Source organism: Strigops habroptila, chromosome 2 (assembly GCF_004027225.2).
Source record: "Strigops habroptila isolate Jane chromosome 2, bStrHab1.2.pri, whole genome shotgun sequence".
Classification (NCBI taxonomy): domain Eukaryota; kingdom Metazoa; phylum Chordata; class Aves; order Psittaciformes; family Psittacidae; genus Strigops; species Strigops habroptila.
The window spans coordinates 115,660,324-115,682,825 of record NC_044278.2 but is presented as its reverse complement, the minus strand read 5'-3'; the positions used below and the strand labels follow the sequence as shown (position 1 = coordinate 115,682,825).

Sequence of the window (22,502 nt, the reverse complement as noted above, 5' to 3'; positions counted from 1 at the left end):
GACCTTAAAGCTCATCCAGTCCCAACCCCCTGCCACGGGCAGGGACACCTTCCACTAGAGCAGGTTGCTCCAAGCCCCTGTGTCCAACCTGGCCTTGAACACTGCCAGGCCTCTCAGGCTGAAGTCTGAGAGGCTGAGGATGGACATGTCCTCTCTTCAGCATCTTCTTTCATTTCTGGATATGGCCTGTGAATGCTGAAACCTTTGTTGTGCAAGAATTTAGGGATACTCTCTCTGTGCTGTGGAATGCCTCCTTCAGGAGGCACTAGCATAGCAGAGACAAAAGTCTGCCTGACCCAAGCTGGGTTTTTTTCTCTCTATCTTCAGTATTCTTCCTGGATTGTACGAAATGTTGTTCTGTGTCTTCTAAGGTCTCTTACTAGTTACGTGTTTTACTCCAGTGATAGGCTGGAAGTTCGTTTCTCTGTCTTGTTGCCTGTAGCACGGTGCTCGTTTGGCTTTGCCAAGCTGAAAGGGCTCGAGATCGTTGTTAAATACATGCTCTCTTTTCATGTTTCAGGATTCAAGTACCAACAGTGTTATCTCAGAAATCAGTAATAAAATTGACACCGAAATAGCTTCCTTAAAAACACTCATGGAATCGAATAAACTTGACACAATACGTTACTTGGCAGGTATGTCATGGGCAAGGGGTGAGTACCCGTAGTTTGGATGTATAAAATCTCATTCAAGAGTATTTGCAAAGTGAACTGAAGGAGTCAGGTGTGTAGCAGCAGACAGCTGGGATTGGGTGGGAGAGATCCCCCCAGCTGGAAGAGATGGGACATAGAGCACAAAGAGATGGGGGCATGCAGTCTGCTGCTGCTTTGGACTGGGATTGTGCCCAGAACTGGGATTAGGAGGAGTATGGACATGATTTACAAATAAAAGCCTGAATACCTTGTCTACTATGACAGTAGCTCAGCTTGCTGCAGGGCTCCAAAACTTCTCCTGAGGTGAATTAAGTTATGTTGGAAGTGAGCTGTCATTCAGGGCTGGCCTGGGAGTGACAGCTCTGCCTCCAGACCCAGAGTGCCTTCCCCTTGTGCTTTCCCCTGCCAAGCGGAACAAACTTCAGTCAACATACACATAAGCAGGGACATTCGTATTGTGTTGGAGCTGGGTAAAAAGGGGGAATGCTTTCTATTTGGAAGTGAGAACAAGTTCAAATGGAGACATAATTAGCTTTATCCTAATGCTAACTGAAACAGCAGCTTAACAAATCTGAGTGACAACTCATCAGGCTTCAGAGGTGCAGCCTGGGTATCCCAGACTGGTTTGGGTTAGAAGGGACCTTAAAGCTCACCCAGTTCCAACCCCCTGCCACGGGCAGGGACACCTTGCACTAGAGCAGGTTGCTCCAAGCCCCTGTGTCCAACCTGGCCTTGAACACTGCCAGGGATGGGGCAGCCGCAGCTTCTCTGGGTGAGCTGTTCCTGTGTCCCACCACCCTCACAGGGAAGAACTTCCTTATATCCATCCTGAACTTCCCCGTTTATGTTTAAACCAGGTGATACAATCAAGCATCCAGCTAATTATTTCCTTTATGTTTTTTTAACAGCTTCAGTATTCACTTGCTTAGCGATAGCACTGGGATTTTACAGGTTCTGGAAGTAGATCCACGTGGAATGACTGCATCACGTAGAGCTGGAGGAAAGGCCACGCAGGCAGCATCAGTTGGACGATGGTGTTTGCGCTGTAGATAACCCTGGTACCTTTTGGTTTTGATATCCTTCCTGTGCACTGAAAAGGTTTTCTGACTGTGGAACACTAAAGATCAAAAGAATTGCGGGGGAAGTAGGCACATAGGAATACCACATCATCCCTCATGGAATACTGTATTTATTTCCAAGGACTTCTTATGCTAAAGCAGAAAGTGTTTCCTTGATGTGTTTTAGAATTAATTTTGTTTTCTTTTTGGAACATTCTCAGTGGAACATTCTCCCTCTTACCTCCTCTTGGAATGGAAATATTAAACATTTGATCTGCCCTTGAAATGACAGTACTTTTCCCAAGTTAGTATTCCCAATATGGGGATGCAAATGCCAGATTCCAACAGGTCTGCTCAGATCCAAGTATAAATTGGATTTTTGCCTTCAGTCTGTTCCTTTTTTCTGACAGATTGAAGCCTGGCCCTTTGGGTTTTTTATATATATATATATATGTGTGTGTGTATAAAACCCACACTGCAAAGGCCTTTACTAGAGAATCCTTGGGTTTTTCTTTCTTTTACATATATTTCAAGTCTCATGTAGAACTAAAATGTCTCCATAGATTTGGGGTTTCTTTAGCATCTCTTGCAATTTCCATAACCCCAGAGGTCAATAGAACGGGAGAACTTCTCTGTCTGTGTCTTTCCAAGGGGAAACCCCTCCGCTCGCAGCAGCCCTGGGGCAGATTAAGTGCTCTTAACTCCTCCCTTCAGGTAGCACTGAGTGTTTCCAGTAAACCCTGGTGTATCTTCTGGGCGTAGGATCTGGCTTGTAACATGGAAATACTCAGCATCCCAGTGGTGTCCTCCTCCCGTCTCCACACTCCTCCAGACTGTTGTGTGATCCTGTGGGATGTGCTGCCTCTCCTCCCTCCTGGTGATGATCCCTCTGCCTCCTACGAGGACTTCACACCTCTCGCTGCAGTGCTGGGGCATAGCGGGTGGCTGCCTTCCCTGGCATCTGGAGTGCAAATGCATGGGCTTGGTTTGAGGCTGCTAATAAAATAGGATTTAAAACCCAACCTTCCTGCATTGCACTTTAAGGAATAGGTCCTTTATGGGTTACAGAGTGTGTAGTGCTGATTAATGGCCATTCATTTTTATTGCCGTATTAGTGTGTTTGCAGCTGAACTCGCCGGTACCCTGCCAAGGCTTCTGTGCTGTGCATTCAGTTATTTAGCATCTGCAGTTAAGGAAATAAAATCAATTTCTTACATTTGCTACCTGACTAGCTGAGACCCGTGAGTACAGATAAGCAGGCTCTAAAAATGGGGCTTTTACAACAGGCACAGTGCTGATAGTTGAAGGAGGTGAAGCTGTTCTGTTGTTTCTGTCAAGTAGGTGAGTGGGTGCTGGCAGCAAGGCTCTGGGCACGTAGAAATCCATCCTCACAAGCTATGACCAGTTCTGAGGGTCTCTGTATCCCAGAATCATTTAGGTTGGAAAAGGCCTTTAAGATCAGGTTCAACTGTAAACCCAGCACTGACACGTCCACCACTAACCCCTGTCCCCAAACACCACAGCTACGTGTCTTTTCAGTACCTCCAGGGTGACTCCACCACTGCCTTGGGCATTCTGTTCCAGTGCTTGACAACCCAGTCTAAACCTCCGTTGGTGCAGGTTGAGGCCGTTTGCTCTCATCATCTGTTACTTGGGAGAAGAGACCGACCTCACCTCACTCCATCTTCCTTTCAGGCAGTTGTAGAGAGCGATAAGGTTCCCCTTGAGCCTTCTCTTCTCCAGACTAAACCCCCCCAGGTCCCTCAGCCGTTCCTCATCACACTTGTGCTCCAGGCCCTGCACTAGCTCCGCTGCCCTCTGGACACAGAATGCCTCAGGCTGATCTGTTGCACTGTTCCTACATGAGAGTTTAGCCCCAACAGTCATGTAGGAAATGGCAGCTTCTCACCACCCTCATCCCTCACACTGAAGTGGGCTCTAGAGTCTGAATTTCTCCTCTAGCTCAGAAGCAAGGCCTGTGCTGTCACTCAGTGTGCCTCTGCCTCACTCTCTGCACACAAAACCGCACATTTCTTTTTAGTACCTTTGAAATTCTTAGAGATGAAGTTTCCTTTGGTAGCTGAGGACAGGACAGAGCAGGATTCAAGCACTAAAACAACCTTCAAGTGTGTGGATTTCCTATGGAAATCAAAACTCATAAAACATGCACAGCGAGGGTTCCAAAGGGAAAAGAATTCCACAATAGTACACAGAGGAGAGAAAAGTCTTTGTATGTGAAGTCATGAATTGGTTTTAGGCATGGAGGAGAGGTCAGGATTGCTGTTACCAACCATGATGTGCCCTGGTGAAGTCTTCAACACTGAGCTAAGACTGGAGGTCCACTGCTGCAGTTCCTGAAGGAGCTGCTGCCTGGCTTATTTAGGAATGACTTAGAGATGGAACCCAAGGGGCCCGGCATGTGTCTGCAGCCAAGCAGCACTTCTCCCAGAGATGGTGTTCGGGATGCACACGGAAGGTCCTCTCTGATTATGTGTTAGGTGTGGGGTTTTTCCCCTCCTAACGCAGCAGTACAGGATAGACCAGGCAATAGGGATACCCGTGTTAGTCCTGGGAGGGCTGTGACATTGCTGCAGGTAACTCACTCTTGAAATGTCACCTCACAGTGTGCAGAGTTGTTGCTAAACTGTTACCTGGGCAGGAAGAGGAGTCTTGATGCCTTTGTTTTAATAAAGTGTTGCTGCTGTGATTAAAGAATATTTACTAGCCCAGAGAACTAAAAAGCAGTTCAGAAAAGGCTCCAGGGAGACCTCAGAGCAGAAATCTGGAGAGGGACTTTTTACAAGGGGATGTAGGGACAGGACAAGGGGGAATGGCTTTAAACTGACAGAGTGTGGATTTAGATTAGATATAAGGCAGAAGTTGTTCCCTGTGAGGGTGCTGAGGCGCTGGCACAGGGTGCCCAGAGAAGCTGTGGCTGCCCCATCCCTGGCAGTGTTCAAGGCCAGGTTGGACACGGGCTTGGAGCAACCTGCTCTAGTGGAAGGTGTCCCTGCCCGTGGCAGGGGGTTGGAACTGGATGAGCTTTAAGATCCCTTCCAACCCAAACCAGTCTGGAATTCCATGATTAAATGCAGAGAACCACAACTCCTCTGTGGAGCAAATGCTTTGTGTTGGCTGGAATACTCTCATTCTCCCTCCTCAAGCTGCTTCTCCTCAGAGGTTCACCCCTCAGCGTAGTCTCACAAACACACCCCCAGGGCTGGAGGCTGGTTTCTTCTTTACTTTCTTTTTCTCTTTGCAAGGCTTGGAGATGATGGTCTCAGCTTCCTGAAACAAAGGACACTGCAGCCATTAAACAGCAATCATAGAATGGTTTGGGTTGGAAGTAACTGAGTAACCCTTTAGGTGGTGACACCCCCCTCCCGAAGCACCAGTCCAGGCTCAGCTACCCGCCAAGATGAACTGTCAGTCACTGCATATGCAGCGTGGAAGTACTCAGGAATCAGTCCACTCCCTCTTCTTATCAGGAAGATGAAGAATATTGGTGCTTCTCTGCCAGGGTACGGAGAGAAACTGATGCCCTTTCACAGCAAGGACACGAAAAAGGCTACTGCTCACTCCTGTGTCCCAAGTTAAAACTGCTAGCACATTGAGTCCAGTATTTGGAATACTTGCTCTGGAGCAAGTCCAGAGGAGGCCACAAAGATGCTGGGAGGGCTGGAGCAGCTCTGCTCTGGAGCCAGGCTGAGAGAGCTGGGCTGGGTCAGCCTGGAGAACAGAAGACTCCAGGTACACCTTAGAGCAGCTTCCAGGGCCTAAAGGGGCCAATAAGAAGGGTCCAACAATCTGGAGAGGGAATTTTTACAAGGGGATGTAGGGACAGGACAAGGGGAATGGCTTTAACCTGCCAGAGGGGAGACTGAGATGAGCTCTGAGGCAGAAGTTCTTCCCTGTGAGGGTGCTGAGGCGCTGGCACAGGGTACCCAGAGAAGCTGTGGCTGCCCCATCCCTGGCAGTGTTCAAGGCCAGGTTGGACACAGGGGCTTGGAGCAACCTGCTCTAGTGGAAGGTGTCCCTGCCCGTGGCAGGGGGTTGGAACTGGATGAGCTTTAAGATCCCTTCAACCCAAACCATCCCATGATTTCCTAGCACAGTGCCTGGGAATCTCAGGGAGAACAAAGCAATGGGCAGCAGCCTCTGTCCCACACACTAGGATGTTCGTGTCCCACTCACCGCGGGGGCAGGAGGGGAGCTGTGGTGTTTCTCCAGGCGCTGTCTCAGATGGTTTATCTCAGCACGGCACTCATCCAGCTGGCTCTCCAGCTTCTCCCGCCTCACTCGCTCGTATTCCAGCTGAGCCTCCAGCTCCATCACAGCCCTGCCGAAAGCAAAGACAAGAAGTAGGGGGTGAAGCACATCCAGACCTGCCCTCCTGGCTACTCCATGGGGTCCTGTGCCTCTGCTAAGGGGTTAGTCACAGCAGGGAGCAGGACTCCTCACAGCAGCTGTGCTAAAGGCGCTTGGTACCAGCCCTGAAGAGCTGGTTTCCCCCCTCGCTGTCAGCCGTGCTCAGCGCAGTGTGACCACGAGGTGGAGATGTCTTCCCACACACCGAGCCTGTCACCAGGGCCTCGGGCAGGCTCTAACCGAGGTCCCTTCTCCAGCTGTGGACGAGGCAGAAGCGCCCAGGGAGCACAAAGGTTAGTGTGAAACAGCAAAAAATGCATAAAATTGGGATTCTGGAAGGGGCAGGGGCAGCTTTTTCGTTTCTGCCTGGTGCCTCTACAGCCTTGCTATTGATCGGCTTAGCGACAGGTAAGGAGTACTCAAATGAGAGCCCGCATGGAGCCCTGTGTTCTGCTCTGGGGCAAGAGCACAAGAGGGACGTGGAGCTGCTGGAGCGAGTCCAGAGGAGGCCACGGAGCTGCTGCGAGGGCTGGAGCAGCTCTGCTCTGGAGCCAGGCTGAGAGAGCTGGGCTGGGGCAGCCTGGAGAAGAGAAGGCTCCTGAAGGGGAGACCTTAGAGCAGCTCCAGTGCCTAAAGGGGCTCCAGGAAACCTGGAGAGGGGCTTTGGACAAGGGCCTGTAGGGACAGGACAAGGGGAATGGCTTTAACCTGCCAGAGGGGAGATTGAGATGAGCTCTGAGGCAGAAGCTCTTCCCTGTGAGGGTGCTGAGGCGCTGGCACAGGGTGCCCAAAGAAGCTGTGGCTGCCCCATCCCTGGCAGTGTTCAAGGCCAGGTTGGACACAGGGGCTTGGAACAACCTGCTCTAGTGGAAGGTGTCCCTGCCCATGGCAGGGGGTTGGAATTGGGTGAGCTTTAAGGTCTCTTCCAACTCAAACCAATCTGTGATTCTATGACACTGACTAAAGGGGAAACTGAAGCACTGGCTGATAAACAGTTGCACAAGATCTCATCAGTGACACCCACCACGGCTCCTAAATTAACTGAGATTCCTGGAACTGCTTTGCTGAGACATAATTCACACATATTCTTACTACATCAGCAACTGACCTCAGCGACTGAGTCATCTGGAGTTGAGCTGCTCCCCTCTGTAGCAGGATGATCTAGCACAGCTACAAAGACAGAAGCTTGGTAAAAGGAAAAGGGAGATGTCTGCCCTGTGGATTCAGTGAATCACAAAATGGTTTGGGTTGGAAAGGACCTTAAGATCATCCAGTTCCAACCCCCTGCCATGGGCAGGGACACCTCACATTTTGCCCAAGGCTCTGTCCAACCTGGCCTTGAACACTGCCAGGGATGGGGCATTTAAATACGCTGCAGTGGCCTTCCCACGTGGCAACTCCTGCTTTTCAGCCAGCAAAATGCTGTTGTCATTAAATACTTTGAAGTAACCAGGTTTTCTGGCATATGACACAAGCCTCTTGGGGTTTATCCACAGATGGGTGCCCTGAGAAGGGGAGGGTGGGTACACTGAGAAGCGCTATTCCCATTTCAAAAGGCCAGTGTGGAGCTAGGGATGTTTTTAGCCTCCACGGGTCAGAGACACCCTTCAGGGAGCCTCCCAATTTTCCTAGTTTAGCCACACATGCCACAGAAAGCAAAATCCCTTAAAAAGCCTTATCAAAGCCCTCTAATAGGCACTGATAGCTTTTGAGTAGCTGCTCTTTCCAAAATGAACTTTAACTACTGTCATTAGGCAACAGTGACCTTTCCATCACTGCAGACAGATTGTTCTGACCTTCCAACGTAGCATCAGCATCTCAGCTGGTCAAGCCCTCCAAGCCAGGAGATAAACCTCAAAGAAGATGAAGGATCTCATCCTGAAGTACATGTCTAATCATGCCTGGAAGTGCCTACAACATCTCTTCAATAAGTCTAAAAAGGAGCTCAAGGTAACTAACTGGGATGCAGACATATACAGTGCAGATGTATCAAGTCATCTCTGACAGGTAGGGGTGGACACAGGGCTGTCTTTTGGGTGCTGCATTATTGCTCAAGCACTAAACCTTTGGTAGACAGAAGGGCTTTTCTTTGAAACTTAGTTTGCCCATCAAAGCACCAGTCTGACAGGATGCTTTTATTAAATGGGAGACCCTGGGAATTAGACATTATGAAAAGTGCTTCACATGCAAGAGCAGGTTTGCTGAGATTTCTATTTTCTGTGGTCTGGATATGAGCTAATGCTTTCTTGAGTGCAGAAATATATTGCCCCTGCCATGGAAATGTAGCAGGTCATTGAATAATTTCTGCTGGATGTGCACTTCCATCCAAGCCATGCTATGACTAATGCCTTTTTTCAGATGTACTAAAGTGCATCCATGTATTTGGCATCCTCAGTACAAACAAAACAGCCAGGATTTATCAGACCTACTGCACATATGCTGCAGGAGAGCCTGAACAGATGGTTTTGCACAAAAGGTGTGGGCCCATCAACCACTTCTGTTGTGCTGTGGGGCTGATTCTGGTGATAGTAGTTTAGAAATGGTCAGACAAATCGCTGCAGTTCATTTCTTTTTGGCCTTTTGGAGTGGAAAAGATGATGGAGTGGCCAAAAGAATCTGAGTGTAAGTTAGCCTTAAATAAAGCTTTAAAAGGAACTTCACAGAGTTAAACCTTAGCAGGGCAGATTAACCTTACTTCTCAGCTTCCCTTTCTTCTTTCTTCACCTTCTTCTCCTCTTCAGTTATTCCTCCCAGCTGCCTGTAGTTGCTGTAGGCAATTTCTAGAAGTTGCTGAAGTTCCTGGATCTTGTGATAGGCCCTCACTGTAAGACAAGAGTTCTCCAGGTAGGTAAAACGCATGGAGAAGACAGTCATGCTGGAATCCTATCGTGAAAAACAATAGGATTCCAGCATGAATAAACACAGAGCAGAAATCACACTGCTCAGCAAACACTGAGCTACACCTGACACACAGCAAACAGGTCTCAAAACCAAGCAGCAATCCAACATGGTTTCACCAAAACAGATTGAAACAGCAGGACAATCGTGTTCTGACTGTCTCTGCTGTGTTTTCTGATCTTCCACAGTTCATTTGAACTCTCAGTGGTACAGATATCCTGCCAACTGTCTCTTCTTACAAGAGAAAAGCCACAGCAGTTGACAGAAACTGTGCAACTAGGACTATAATGTCTCGAGACCAACTGTTTCGAACAAGGAGTGATGGAAACAGCACTTACTGCGCGCATCCCTCTTCTCTGCTTTATCCAGGGTTACGTCTGCTTTGCTATCTGTGCTGCCTTCCACACCATGGCTTTCAAAAAACTTTATGTTCTTTGCATCTAGTTCTTCATCACTTGAGTTACTGTCCCCAGCTCTTTGTGTCAGAAGTTCCACAGCTGCCAGTTGGGCAAATCTGCAGAGAGAGCAGTGAACCTGCGCTGAGATATCCCCATAGCCTGCAAAAACACGTGTGAGAGAAACTCTCTGAAACTCCTCATGTTCCCATTTATCAGAGGGGGGCAGGATTAAAGGAAGCACAAGGTATGAGCAGCTGATCTGCTTTTTGTAGTATTCTGATGGCATGAGCTCTGCCTCAAGGGAATCTTAGGACAATGACTCCTACATCAGAGGTGTCTTTGCCTTTGCAGGATTGTGTAATTGAATGCCATCAGAAACTGCATTCTTTTTATTCATGCAAAACTCAGGTGGCCTGAGTTGCTTCTCATCTATTTTGCACAGCAAACTGTGAGCATCCTGGCTCACCACCTTTTGCAGGTCAGCTAGTTTCCTTCTTTCATGTCTGACCTTGCTAAAATAACTAACTAAATAAAGTAAAAATTAAACCCTTGTGCAGCTACAATACAGCTTTGCTTGTCACTCAGAACTGGAATACATGGGCCTGGTCTGTTCTTGCTCCATCACTGAAAATCAGGATTAATCCCAAGAAAGCTAACATGATATTGATATATAAATAGTAAGGAAATCAATGGCAGAGGTACAGGATATGGAATGATACCTCTTGGCTACATCCTTTGGAGTCTCTCCAGCATCATTTGTAATGTCACCGTCAGCTCCCATTTCAAGCAGCCACTGCAGGCACTGGATCTGCCCCTGTCCAGCAGCTAAAGGAAGGTGCACACAAGTCAGTTATATACAACTGAAGTGTTTCAAACCTAAAATGTTCTCCTCCTGGCATTATTTGACATGCCAGAGGCTGGATTCACTAGGCCACCACAGTGGAGACACTATTGCAAGAGAAGCCTCTATGTCAAGATGCTCAAGTCACACAGAACCATTGGGGAAGCCCATGCCATGTGGTTCTGTGACTCTTTCTAGTTCTAGAAACTTACTGGCAGCTCTTCCTGGACAGGAGTTAAACTAAACTTGCCCAATTTCATGCATGAGACTGAGCACGAGACACAGAAGGAATTGCTGCCTCACACTCCCTTGCAGTAAGGCCAGTATGCAGCAAAGCAGTGGCACCTCTTTCCAGCTTCAGGTTCCCACCTCTCTGGGATGGACAGACTGGTTGCCCCAGTCTCTGGTGTGTGGTGCTGTCTCAGAAAGAGGCCAAGGCTTTGTGCTGCAGCTATAGGGAGATCATTTCCTGGGCCAGACACTCAAGGCAAAACTTGTCAGCTTCAGCCTAACACAACAGCTTGGCCTGTTCCTATGACCTGGCATGGCTGCTGCTCACACCACGTGGTGCCAGGAAGGGTGTCTCACATCCACAAGAAAGCATTTGGCATGTCTAGCTGGAACCTGGAAGCTGCTTTCTCAAGCTTCTTCTTTTCAAGAAAGAATAAATCCCTTTCTTGACAACACCCCCTTGCTATGTTTGTTTTCTTCCTGAGAAAGGAACTGAAATTACAGTATCAACCATAGTACTTCCCCATAACACCAACACTGCGTGTAAAGATTGGGGAAGAAACAATTGGTTTGAATCACTCCAAGAAAAGAGGGTTGGAAAGAATGTAGAAAACATGTTTTTAAATCACTACATATCCTTTTTTTTCCAATGAGAACTTCAATTCTGTTTTCCAAAATTCTACCATTTAGATCTAGACAACAAGAAATAGTGTTAAAGGCACATTACAGAAATACCTCCCTCTTTCTTTCCTCTCCTATTTCTCCTTTTCTCTCTGGAGAAGAGAAGCTGTGTGGAGACCTCAGGGCAGCTTCCAGTGTCTGAAGGGGGCTACAAGGATGCTGGGAGGGACTCTTCATCAGTGACTGTAGCAACAGGACAAGGGGTGATGGGTTTAAACTGAAACAGGGGAAGTTCAGGTTAGATATAAGGCAGAAGCTCTTCCCTGTGAGGGTGCTGAGGCGCTGGCACAGGGTGCCCAGAGAAGCTGTGGCTGCCCCATCCCTGGCAGTGTTCAAGGCCAGGTTGGACACAGGGGCTTGGAGCAACCTGCTCTAGTGGAAGGTGTCCCTGCCCATGGCAGGGGGTTGGAACTGGATGAGCTTTAAGGTCACTTCCAACCAAAACCGGTCTGTGATTCTATGATTCTCTATCTTCTTTCAGACATTACTATGAATCCCCCAAACACAAGAGGACCATTTTTCTGTAATGCTAGCACTCCACTACCTAGCAAGGTGGTAGATAGCAGAAGTTCACCTTCCTTCCCAGCTCCTACCAAATGACTTTGTTGTGGTTTCCACAGTACTGGTATGTTCAGTAAATAAAGGCCCAGGCCACACCACAGACCGTTCCCATACCCAGCTGGCCAACGTTTCTAGAAGTCACATCTCTCCTGATTCAAAAGAACCCATTTAGTTTTCTTCTTAGATGTTGTTTTCTCTTTAACATAAACTCTTCCCTCTTGACTTCAGCTTGGTTATGTTGTTTTTAAAGTGACACCTCCACACACATGCATCACAAAATCTGTTTTGGGGGTTGCCCTTTCAAGCCCTCAGGAAATGAGATGCTGTTTTCATGGGGTTTATCTGAGGAGCAGCTGCTTGAAAACCTTCCCCATGCACAAGAAACAGCAACAAGCTGAAACACAGATCATAGTCACTGACCTTTGTGCATGAGAGTGGATCCCTCATCATCTCGCTCATTCATATTGATCACTCCACTTCCCACTAATCTTCTAAGCGTTAACAAGTCCCCTTTGGAAGCAGCACCATGAGCTGGGAAAGCTAAAACTGAAAATGAAATGCACATGTTTCCAAACAGATGCCAGTAATCCCACTAAACGTGTTCCTATTTGCCTCTCAGGCTTTGTCTCTCTCATACCATATGCATGGGCATTTCATAGCTGGAGTTAGCAAGGTTAATGCACCCTGAAGCAGTTAAAATGCAGCTGCATAACTAGCAGTGTTCATCAGAGACCTGACAAAACACGTCTTGGTTATGGCTATAGGCATCTTATACAGTTAAGAGATTCATCTGATAAACCTGAAATAACAAGCACACCTTTGGTTCAGGGTTGATGTTGTATCGGGTGGTGACCCGAGTGAGTAACCTGCCCATTCTGAGTTCCACACCTCATCAAATAGAAACATTTTTCCTTCTCCTTGCTTTAAAAACTATTGAAATTTATAGACAATTTGAATTTTCTAGTTATTTTTTACAGATCTCTCCTGGAGTTTAAGAAGAACATGGATAACTTGGTGTGTGAATAGAAACGGTGTGACAAGTTTCATTCTGATGGTGGGTAAACCGAAGGCATTTATAAAATCCCATTGAGTATCCCAGTCCAGCCATCAGGAAGTGTAGCAAGCATTGAAAAGAACAATGATGTATCAATTTCAGTGCCTGTTTTAACAGTACCTTGATCCACACTCACCTTCCTGTGTCTCTGGATGCTGCCCCTCTTTTTCCACCCCATCAATATACTGCAGGATGTTATCTTTATAGAACCGTTCAGCCAAGTCCCTTGGAGTCTCTCCTTGGTCATTCCTGGCTTTCAGTGTGTGCATCACAGTGGCCATTTTACTGACCAAGAACTTGAAGCAATGCAAGTGCCCTTCCACTGCTGCTAGATGAGCTATAGAACAAGGTGAAATGAAGTATATTAGGGCAGAGCACTGCTGCCCACCAAGAAGGCAGAGCTCTTGGTTACATCTAGCTCATCTACCAGCACTTGAGCCATCCAACACCACACAAGTAGGAGCAGCCTCAGTGGAACAGGGGGTGTTCAGCTCCTATCAAGAACAGGGTTCAGCCCTATGCAAAGGAGGTAAAAGAAAGCTGTCAAAGATAGGATCTGCAAAGGAAATTCATGGCAGAGTTGATCCAGGAGGCAGCACAACACTGCCAAGAGACCAGTGAGCACTCGGAGAGCACACTGCTGGGGTCTCACCTTCCCACCTCACTCTCCTGCAGCTCTCTGCCTTGGCTGTGCAGGGATACTCCTTACAGAGGGGCAGCAAGGGGTGTCCTTGATGAGGACTTAAGGCCATTTTAGTCCCACCTCTACTGTGCCACCTCAAGCGAGCTGCATCACACCCTCAGTTACCCCACTGGTACAACGAGGACTGCAACACTCACTTCACTGGGTAAAGCATTTGAAGGTACCTCCCATGACAGAGGCTCCTTTCCACAGCATTTCTATTGTACGTTTGTGTCCTTCGACTGCTGCTGCGTTGCAGGAGCTGCTTCACCCCACCACAGCAGTGATGCTTCCCTGGGGGGGTCAAGTGCTTCCTCCCCTGCCCTTTAGGCTATGCTGAGGTTTAGTTATTTAATATTACTAGATTTTCCTCTAACAAAAGAACACTGTGCATCAGAAAATGGTTTGACAAGGGCCTGTAGTGATAGGACAAGGGGGAATGGCTTTAAACTGACAGAGGGGAGATTTAGGTTAGACATTAGCAAGAAATTCTTCCCTGTGAGACCCTGGCACAGGGTGCCCAGAGAAGCTGTGGCTGCCCCATCCCTGGCAGTGTTCAAGGCCAGGTTGGACACAGGGGCTTGGAGCAACCTGCTCTAGTGGAAGGTGTCCCTGCCCGTGGCAGGGGGTTGGAACTGGATGAGCTTTAAGGTCCCTTCCAACCCAAACACGTGCCCAACACAGAACTGTGCCACATCATCCCGCAGGCACGCTGAGCACTTGCAGTTGAGACCAAAGCCAAAGGGTACTGTGATGTTAACACAAAACATGCATCTTAGCGCTGAGAACTTCCAAAAACCTTGTCTCAGGTATCATGAATAGGCAGCAGTGTTGTTATCCCAACTTCTGTGTGTTCCATCTCACCTTTTCCACAATCAGACTGACACTATTGGTTCTTCTCAAAGTCATAAGTGAAAAAACAGTGCCTGTGAAAAACTCACATGTTGTGCCATGATTAAATTAATACTATATTTAGACCTGGTTTAACTAGTGAGCAGTAAAAGCAGCGTGGATATGGCCCAAACCAAATACAGAGGGAGACCAAAACGTTGAATCAATAAGCACAGCCCATTCTGTAGCTGTAGGTAACTAAGGGCTCTGTTATAACACACACGTGCAAAAAAGTACAGCTAGTTTTTAGGTTTTAGGAATATGGCATTGCAAACTGAGCACATGTCTTTCAGTATTCTCTTAGGAAAAATGATTGCACTGTCTAGTTGAAGCTGAAGTATGTAAAGATGATTTGAATCCACTTTGCTGTTTCACAAGCTGAGGGAAAGCTGGTCTGTACAGCACACCACTCCCAGCGATCTTTCACTTGCAATGTTCCAAAGCATTTTCTTTCCTTTGGATAATAGTAAGATCAAATGAAACTGAACAAAGGCTGAAGGATCAAGCTTCTGTAGGTGTCCAAATAACAACAAACCCAATTTTCTACTAACTGGTATACAGAGAGCATGGAAGTAGAACTGTGCTGGCATTTGCCATCTCTCCAGGAAAGTCTGTTATCAGGGAAGTGTTCCCAAACGCAAACAAAGCTGCCTTCCATGCTGCCACCAGGGTGCCTGACATCATGACCCCTTATAGCTAATACACCAGATGTCCCACTGGGGTGCAAGAGCCTCACATCCTTTAACAAGCCCCAGGTTTGCAAACCAGAACATAGAGGTTTACCAGGTAAGTGGTGCTTAACAGAGGGGAAAAGCTTTTAAGAAGGGATTTAAAATGATGAATCTATACAAGTTGTAGGGAAAATAAAATATGCTATTTGGAACAAATAATGTGCTAAACCATAAGAAGGAAAATGCTAAAAGGGAAAGGATGCAATGAGAACCCAGGATGTGAAGAATAGCATTTAACTTCCAGAGGATAGTGAGGCAGTGGCATGGCAGGCAGAGAACACTGAGGAAACTCTGAAGAGCAAGGAATAAACAGTGCCCACTCCTTGTGCTAAAGCAACCACACTCATGATTATGAAAAGGGTACAGATTACAGGCATTGCAGAAATCAAGATGAAGCACAGGTAAATGAGAACAAGGGCTTTACCAAATCCGTTAAGAGTGGGCAACAAAAACCTGCATAGGAACATGCCAGCATGTGATCACACTGCACAGCCATTAAAGCCTGGCACGAATTCAAGAAGGAGCACACAGCAGCTGAAACTGCCTCCTGCTCCACCTACCCCTCTCATCCTGTGACCTCCATCGGCACACGTGCTCCATCACGGGCACAGGAATGCTGCCCACCCACCCGGCCTGCTCCAGCAGCAGGAGCTCTGAGCCTTGCCAGCCACACGAGGAGCTGAACAGGATAGTCACTGACAGATAAACATTTGGGATCTCACAAATCTCCCCCCCTCCTTATAAAAATGGATTAATGGCATGGAATCAAACAGCAAACGCTGCTGGTGTGCATGACTTTAAATTTGCTACAATTATCACATATCACAACTGTAAACCAAAGCTTAGACCCCATATCATTTCTCCTGCTATACCTGGAAGGTTTCCATTGTTATCCACGTCATCAATACATGCTCCCCACCTAAGGAGAAGCTGCAAACAGCCCAAGCGGCCATGGAAAGCAGCATAATGAACAGGCTTCCAGTCGTTCCTGTCTGAAACATTCACATTCTAAAACGAAAGCAGCAACAGGTTCATTGGTTAATTTATGAATCTTAGTCACAAGGCAGATTCTATAAATAGGAATGAGCTGTTCATTGTGTTAAATTATGTAAACCCAATCACACAGTGTTTTGCAAAGTTCATGTCGTGAACGCAGTTCCCATTCCAAGAGGAGCACTTTTCACAGGTTCCTGGGTTTATTTAAGTAAGACACATATAAAAGGTGCATTTTTAGACATGCTTTTATCACTGCACTGGTCCTTATTCCTTAAACATGGGTCTGGATGTCTCCTTCACTATAGGTTTGTATAATTGCAAAATATCACAACCACCACAGCACTGATCTTCATTTAATGACATCCTCAGTGGAATGCGGTTTACTCACATTATTGATTCTCTTCAGATTTTTAGATCATGCAGGGACAGGACAAGGGGAATGGCTTTAAACTGACAGAGGGGAGATTTAGGTTAGATATTAGGCAGAAGTTCTTCCCTGTGAGGGTGCTGAGGCACTGGCACAGGGTGCCCAGAGAAGCTGTGGCTGCCCCATCCCTGGCAGTGTTCAAGGCCAGGCTGGACACAGGGGCTCGGAGCAACCTGCTCTAGTGGAAGGTGTCCCTGCCCATGGCAGGGGGTTGGAACTGGATGAGCTTTAAGGTCCCTTCCACCCCATACCAGTCTGTGATTCTATGATCATTTCCTTAATATATCTTAGAGTAAGGAAATGGAAATTTACCCTACAAATAAATTCACCAACAGTAATTAAGCTACAGTCCCAAATCTCAGTTTAAGCTAGGGAGAGTTTGGTTTGGAAGGAGATGCCAGATTTTGGCTCTGCAGGTAAAGGTCTCTCACCACTCCATGCCGCAGTATGGTCTGCAAGGTGTACGACTGCCCATGGGCTGCAGCCAGGTGTGAGGGTGTGCACCCACGGTCATCCTGAGCTTCTGCGTTTGCTCCATTCACTAACAAAGCCTGAAAGAAATGCAGAGCAGAAGTTTAGTTCCCAAAGCCTTGCAGGATGACTTGAGATGATCAGCAGGATAACTCTGAGCTGACCTCAAGGCCCCAGTACTGCACAGAATAAATCTGTTCGCAATGATACCATGAATGAGTGCACTGGTTTTAACAAGGGTGACTCAATTCCAGATGTAAAGACAGCAAGATCATAGAATCACAGAATGGTTTGGGTTGGAAAGGACCTTAAGATCATCCAGTTCTAACCCCACTGTCATGGGCAGGGACACCTCATGTTAGACCATGTCACCAATGACTCCATCCAACCTGGCCTTGAACACTGCCAGGGATGGAGCATTCACCACCTCTTTCGGCAACCCGTTCCAGCACCTCACCACCCTCACAGGAAAGAACTTCTTCCTTATATCTAACCTGAACTTCCCCTGTTCAAGTTTAAACCCACCACCCCTTGTCCTATCACTACAGTCCCTGATGCAGAGTCCTCTCCAGCACCCTTGTAGCCCCCTTCAGACACTGGAAGCTGCTCTGAGGTCTCCACGCAGCTTCTCTTCTCCAGGCTTAACAGCCCCAATGTTCTCAGCCTGTCTCCATACAGGAGGTGCTCCAGCCCCTGATCATCCTCGTGGCCTCCTCTGGACTTGCTCCAACAGCTCCATGTCCTTTTTATGCTGAGGACACCAGAACTGCACCAGTGCTCCAAGTGGGGTCTCATGAGAGCAGAGTAGAGGGGCAGGATCACCTCTCTCAACCTGCTGGTCATGTTCCTTCTGATGCAGCCCAGGACTCTCATGGCTCTATTAGAGCTCTCTCAGCTGATCTTCATAATGGATTTGTCCAAGTGGCAGCTCTGCCCTACTTACTTGAGAGTAAATATTTACACATACCTGCATGCAAGCATCCTGACCCCGGATAGCTGCAAGGTGAGCTGCTGTCCAGCCTCCCACAGTCACACGTGTTGTATCAGCTCCATGCCAGAGCAACCAGTGAAGGCACTGCTCAACCCAAACCAAAGGGTTTTACTTAAGAATTCTTATCATGCATTTGAGACACATTTTAACTATAATTATCAGTTGATGTTACATTTCAAAGCAGTATCACACTACTTCATTACGGAAACATGACACCCGAGAGCTTGCCTTAGCCAGATACTTGTGCATTAGGAAGTCAGAGGCAAGTTACACTTGGCTTTCACCCAAGGGTACAAAATGTGCAAACAATCTATAATTCAGCCCCTACCATCGATTTCACTGCTTAATTTGACTCTTCCAGATTTAAAATACAATCTGTGAGAGTATTCCCATGGTAAAAGTGTTGGAAAATGACCAATGCTCATGTGCATTCCAGCTAAAATTACTGGCAGGAAAAACACCATGAGCTAAATTTAAAGCCTCACTTAATTTATTAGGCTCAATTAGTGTACACAATCCCAGCTCTCTTCTCATCCTTTCACAGCCTAGTTTTGTTTCATTCTTCCTTATATCCAACCCGATTCCTTTTATCTATCCTTCCTTATATCTAACTTGGACCTTTTCCCAGCAGGTATTATTGCTTGCAACAGAAAGCTATTCAAATGGACTACCCAAAACCAGCTAAAGGGACCAGTTAAAGCTTTTTATTACATATTATTATGATTTATTATCTTCTTTGAAGTCAGCCTACAGCTCTGTTCCTCCACTGTTTCCACCAAGGAGCTTAGCAACAAATAGATGACAGATAATTCAATAAAATCTAATAAACTGCCTACAAAGTAGGAGAATCAGATGAAAAATGACAGTTTATAGAGGCAGAAAAGGGTGGGTAAGCAATATATTTTGGGGGATGACAACATGATGATCAGCATTTTCTTGTCAGTTTCTGTAAATTCCAGGAACAGCCCTGCACTTATTCCTTGAGTTTAGCAAGAACTTTACATTCTCTCCTTTGGGACATGAGTGTTTATATGTGGTTCTTCCTGGCCTTGTTGCTTCAAGGTTAGATTCCTATAAAGAATGTACAAGGAGGCTGCAACAAGAGGGTGAATGTTGTGCTTGATACAGTGGTTCGGTCCTTCTGGAAGTTCAAACCACTCGTTGATGATTTCCCCATCAATATTCAAACATTCCATTTATGAAAATAAGAAGTACTAAGAGTATTTCCATAGAGAATAAAGCACATTGGTAAAGAGAATGAACATGTTTTCATGTCACTTCTCAGCTGTTTCAATCACCTTCAGAACATTTTACTCGTGCTATAGGACTTCCTCAGTGTCCCAAGAGAAGGGGAAAACACAACAGGGGCAAAAGAAGGTTGTGAGGCTGGAACTGAGGCCATAAAGCACATTTTGCTCACAGTAAGAAAATCACTGATTTTGTAAAATCTGGCAATGCTGACTGCATAAACTGCCTGGGGCTTCAGAAAGGGAAAATGAAAACCTAAACCACTGTATTTCTCTCTTCTTTCATGAGAAAACCAGGCAGAAGTTATTGATTCAGCTTGATCAAAGCCAGCAGCTTTGTGTCCAGCCTCTCCCAAAGAAGAAAAACAGTAACTTGCAGTGTCTGAACACTAAGGTCATGTTTTACCTCCAGGCTTCCAGAGTGTGCAGCACAGTGCAGTGGTGTGAATTTGTGGACTAAATCCACCTCATTAATACCAGCTCCACTTCTTATCATTGACGCAAGCTGTTCCACATCCCCAGCTTTCACTGCCTCGTGCACACTAGTGTAGCTTTGCTTCTTCTTGACAGCTAGTGAGGAATAATAAAAGGGCATTAGTCAGTTCAGCAACATTTAAGAGGTAGGAAATAAGGGATGAATCAAAGAAACATCAGGGTGTCAGCTTCAGTGTTCAGAGTAACGTATGAGACTGAGATTCATGCAGCGGGAATACAAAGCCATTTCTTTTTGTCAGAAACAGAACAATGTGCATACCCCTGAGACAGCCGTGCCCCCTCCAGCCCCCAAAAGGGGCCCAAAAGAGTAAGACCCAGAGGAAAGATGACAAAAAGCACAGCAAGAGCAGGAAGCAGAGCTACTCCATCTATGGATGCCAACGCTGGAGCAGATCCCTCCCAACACTGGCTCTCTTCCCAAACTGTGGGCATCATGGACTCTGGCATTAATCACATATTCAAGTACATCACCAGGCAGGCTTCCCACTTGGGCAAACAAGCTCTCAGCCATCACTTCCCAGGTGCTCCACATGGCCACATTCCTGCTGCTGCCTGCCTAAGGACTTGGCACAGCACAGCATGCCACACAGGAGGCTTCATCAAGTGAGCACAGCACGTAACTGTTACACAGGTCAGGTTCAGGACAACCTGAAGTCAAAAGTGAAGCTGGTGTAGCAAAGCAGCTCTTCATGCAATGTGTTAGTCACCCTGTGTTGCTCCCTCGCTAAACTACAGCACTGCTCTGTCACTGCACACTTTGTTAGCAGCTCCTACCAAAGTCAATAACATTTTCACTGACCTCAGTGGCACAGAATCAAACTCTAAATGTAGAAGCAGTGGGGTCAAAAGAATGCCAAACAATCCATCACCAGGCCATGGGATCAAATAACCTGTGCTCTCCTTCAGGCTTTTCCACTAATTAACTACATGACTGGAAACAATAGGAGTTATATATCCAAACCCCCTTGCAACATCTTGACATCTTGCCAAAACTTGCAAAGAGAAATATGGGATGTAAGTAGATCTAATGGCTGAGGGGGCTAACTTCACATAGCCAAGCATGAGAGGAACATAAAGCAACCAGTATTCACCTTCTACAGTAGCCATCGTTCCAGTACCAAAAGGCACTGACACTGATTGGATTTCACGCTGTTAGAAGTCTTGAAGAGGTGAGCTACTGTTTTGCAAGTCAAGCAAGCATGAAAATGTAGGTCTTAAGAGGTATCAGTACCTCAGTTTCTCTGCCTGTGGAGAAGAAATGGCAGTAATAGTTAAAATTGTTACCCAATCTGACATAAAAATATTAAAGAATATGAGATACTGCATGAACATGGAATCACAGACTGGTTTGGGTTGGAAAGGACTTTAAAGCTCACCTAGTTCCAACCCCCTGCCATGGGCAGGGACACCTTCCACAAAAGCAGGTTGCTCCAAGCCCCTGTGTCCAACTTGGCATGCTCGTGATATATGTAAAAAAGCACTAAATACAATTAAAACCAGCATTTGCCATTTACCAGGGCCTATTTTCATCTCATCTGTAGTGTGACAGCAGTGATCAGGCAGATTTGGGGTTGCCACAGAGAGGAAGAGAGGGCTGAAGCTGCTTCTTTACCCCAGGATGACACTAACACACCACTGGATCTGGTGGTGGCTGTGTATCGGTGCACATCCACCTCCCTCTGCTCAGCAGGCTCTGTCATTGCCCTGTGCAAAGCAGCTTCCATTCGGAACCAGGACTCCATCCTGCAAAATACTGTCTGGACAAACAGCAGCAGCATAGAAACACAGGATAATTCAGGTTGGAAGGGACCTCAGGAGGTCGTCTATTCATGTTTACAAAGAATATCCAAGTATGTTTTGTAGTTTGAGTTGTTTTTTAAAGCGGCAATGCCACCAGGACAGAAGTTCCCCAGATGGGAGTCATATCTCACTATGTCAAGGGAGGGCTACAGGCTTCAGTGCAATTATCCAGACTTACATCAGAGGAAGATGTGGCCAATTACACCACTTGCCAAAGTACTGATGTGTTTAACACAATGTTCCAGCCCAAGTTCAAGGTTATCCTCCGTGTTTTCAAGCCCAGAAGAAAAGCAAAGACGAGCCCTGCCAGCAGAGTGAAGCTTGTCTCCCTCCTCCCTCTGGAGACCTACAACGCATGGAGATGGATGCCAAGCGCTGCTGTGTGGCTCTTGGCACAGCCCAAGGGAAGCTCCCCTGGGACTGAGGTTCAGCAAACAGCTGTTAGCAGGAATTCTGTAGGAAATACGGTCATTTTGAAAGCGAAATTGCTTGTTCTGTAATTTTAGTGCAACTTTAATCAAAACTGTTACCAAATGCTCGTTCTCAAAGGAGAAAACTGCGTAGGAAGAATTAAGGAAGCATTTTGAGATGACCACCTACCCAAAATTCAATTAAAGAAATTAAGTGAAGGAGAATATTGCTCAGAACAAGGGAAAGAGGCAATTTCGTGTTTTCCAGCGTTTCTGAGCACACAAACCCATCCTGTGCAGCCCCAGGGGACGAGGGGGGACTGGCTGCAGGCAAAGACCGCCGCTATACCGCTGTTACACCGCCCTTCCCCGCCTGCTCGGCGAACACTGATCAACCCCGGTGTTTTGGGGGGGTCCCGGCGGAGCCCCGGCTCACAGGGTGCGGGTTTCGGAGAGCCGGGGCCGGGGGAGCGCGGAGCCCCGTCCGCGGGGCGGGCCCCTCGTGGCTGCCCGCAGCACTCAGGGAAGGAAAGCGGGGAAGAGTCTCACCGGCCGGGGGACATGGCGGCCCCTCACAGCAGAAGCGGCCGGGAGCCGCCTCACTCGCCTCGCTCTGCT

The 22,502-nt window shown here is 47.1% G+C and overlaps 2 protein-coding genes across 14 annotated transcripts in view; one reads left to right on the top strand and one right to left on the bottom strand.

Moving 5' to 3' along the window:
- CCDC90B (coiled-coil domain containing 90B) overlaps positions 1–10,070 on the top strand; it is a 15,721-nt gene extending 5,651 nt beyond the window's left edge. For 2 of the 6 annotated variants that reach the window (XM_030476299.1, XM_030476294.1), the window contains exons 8-9: positions 521–635; positions 1,562–2,934. In XM_030476299.1, coding sequence (XP_030332159.1) covers positions 521–635; positions 1,562–1,617 — 171 coding nt within the window. In that variant the 3' untranslated portion in view covers positions 1,618–2,934. Of the gene's footprint in view, positions 1–520; positions 636–1,561; positions 2,940–7,864 lie in introns of those variants that run through there. The other 4 variants (XR_003990015.1, XM_030476297.1, XM_030476298.1 and 1 more) reach the window with 4 other exon arrangements.
- Positions 4,815–22,502, bottom strand: ANKRD42 (ankyrin repeat domain 42). 8 transcript variants are annotated; one of them, XM_030476289.1, is made up of 13 exons: positions 22,434–22,502; positions 20,766–20,919; positions 19,586–19,749; positions 17,909–18,016; positions 16,902–17,021; positions 15,920–16,055; positions 12,880–13,080; positions 12,110–12,235; positions 10,095–10,200; positions 9,316–9,491; positions 8,775–8,901; positions 5,906–6,050; positions 4,815–4,999 (listed from the first exon to the last, which is right to left on the bottom strand). In XM_030476289.1, exons 2-13 carry the CDS (start codon positions 20,779–20,781, stop codon positions 4,901–4,903), a joined length of 1,524 nt encoding a protein of 507 aa, XP_030332149.1. In that variant the 5' UTR covers positions 20,782–20,919; positions 22,434–22,502; the 3' UTR covers positions 4,815–4,900. The 8 variants fall into 8 exon arrangements, with proteins under 8 accessions (XP_030332149.1, XP_030332148.1, XP_030332150.1 ...); XM_030476288.1 differs by lacking the exon at positions 22,434–22,502 and adding an exon at positions 21,189–22,245; XM_030476290.1 differs by lacking the exon at positions 22,434–22,502 and adding an exon at positions 21,653–22,245.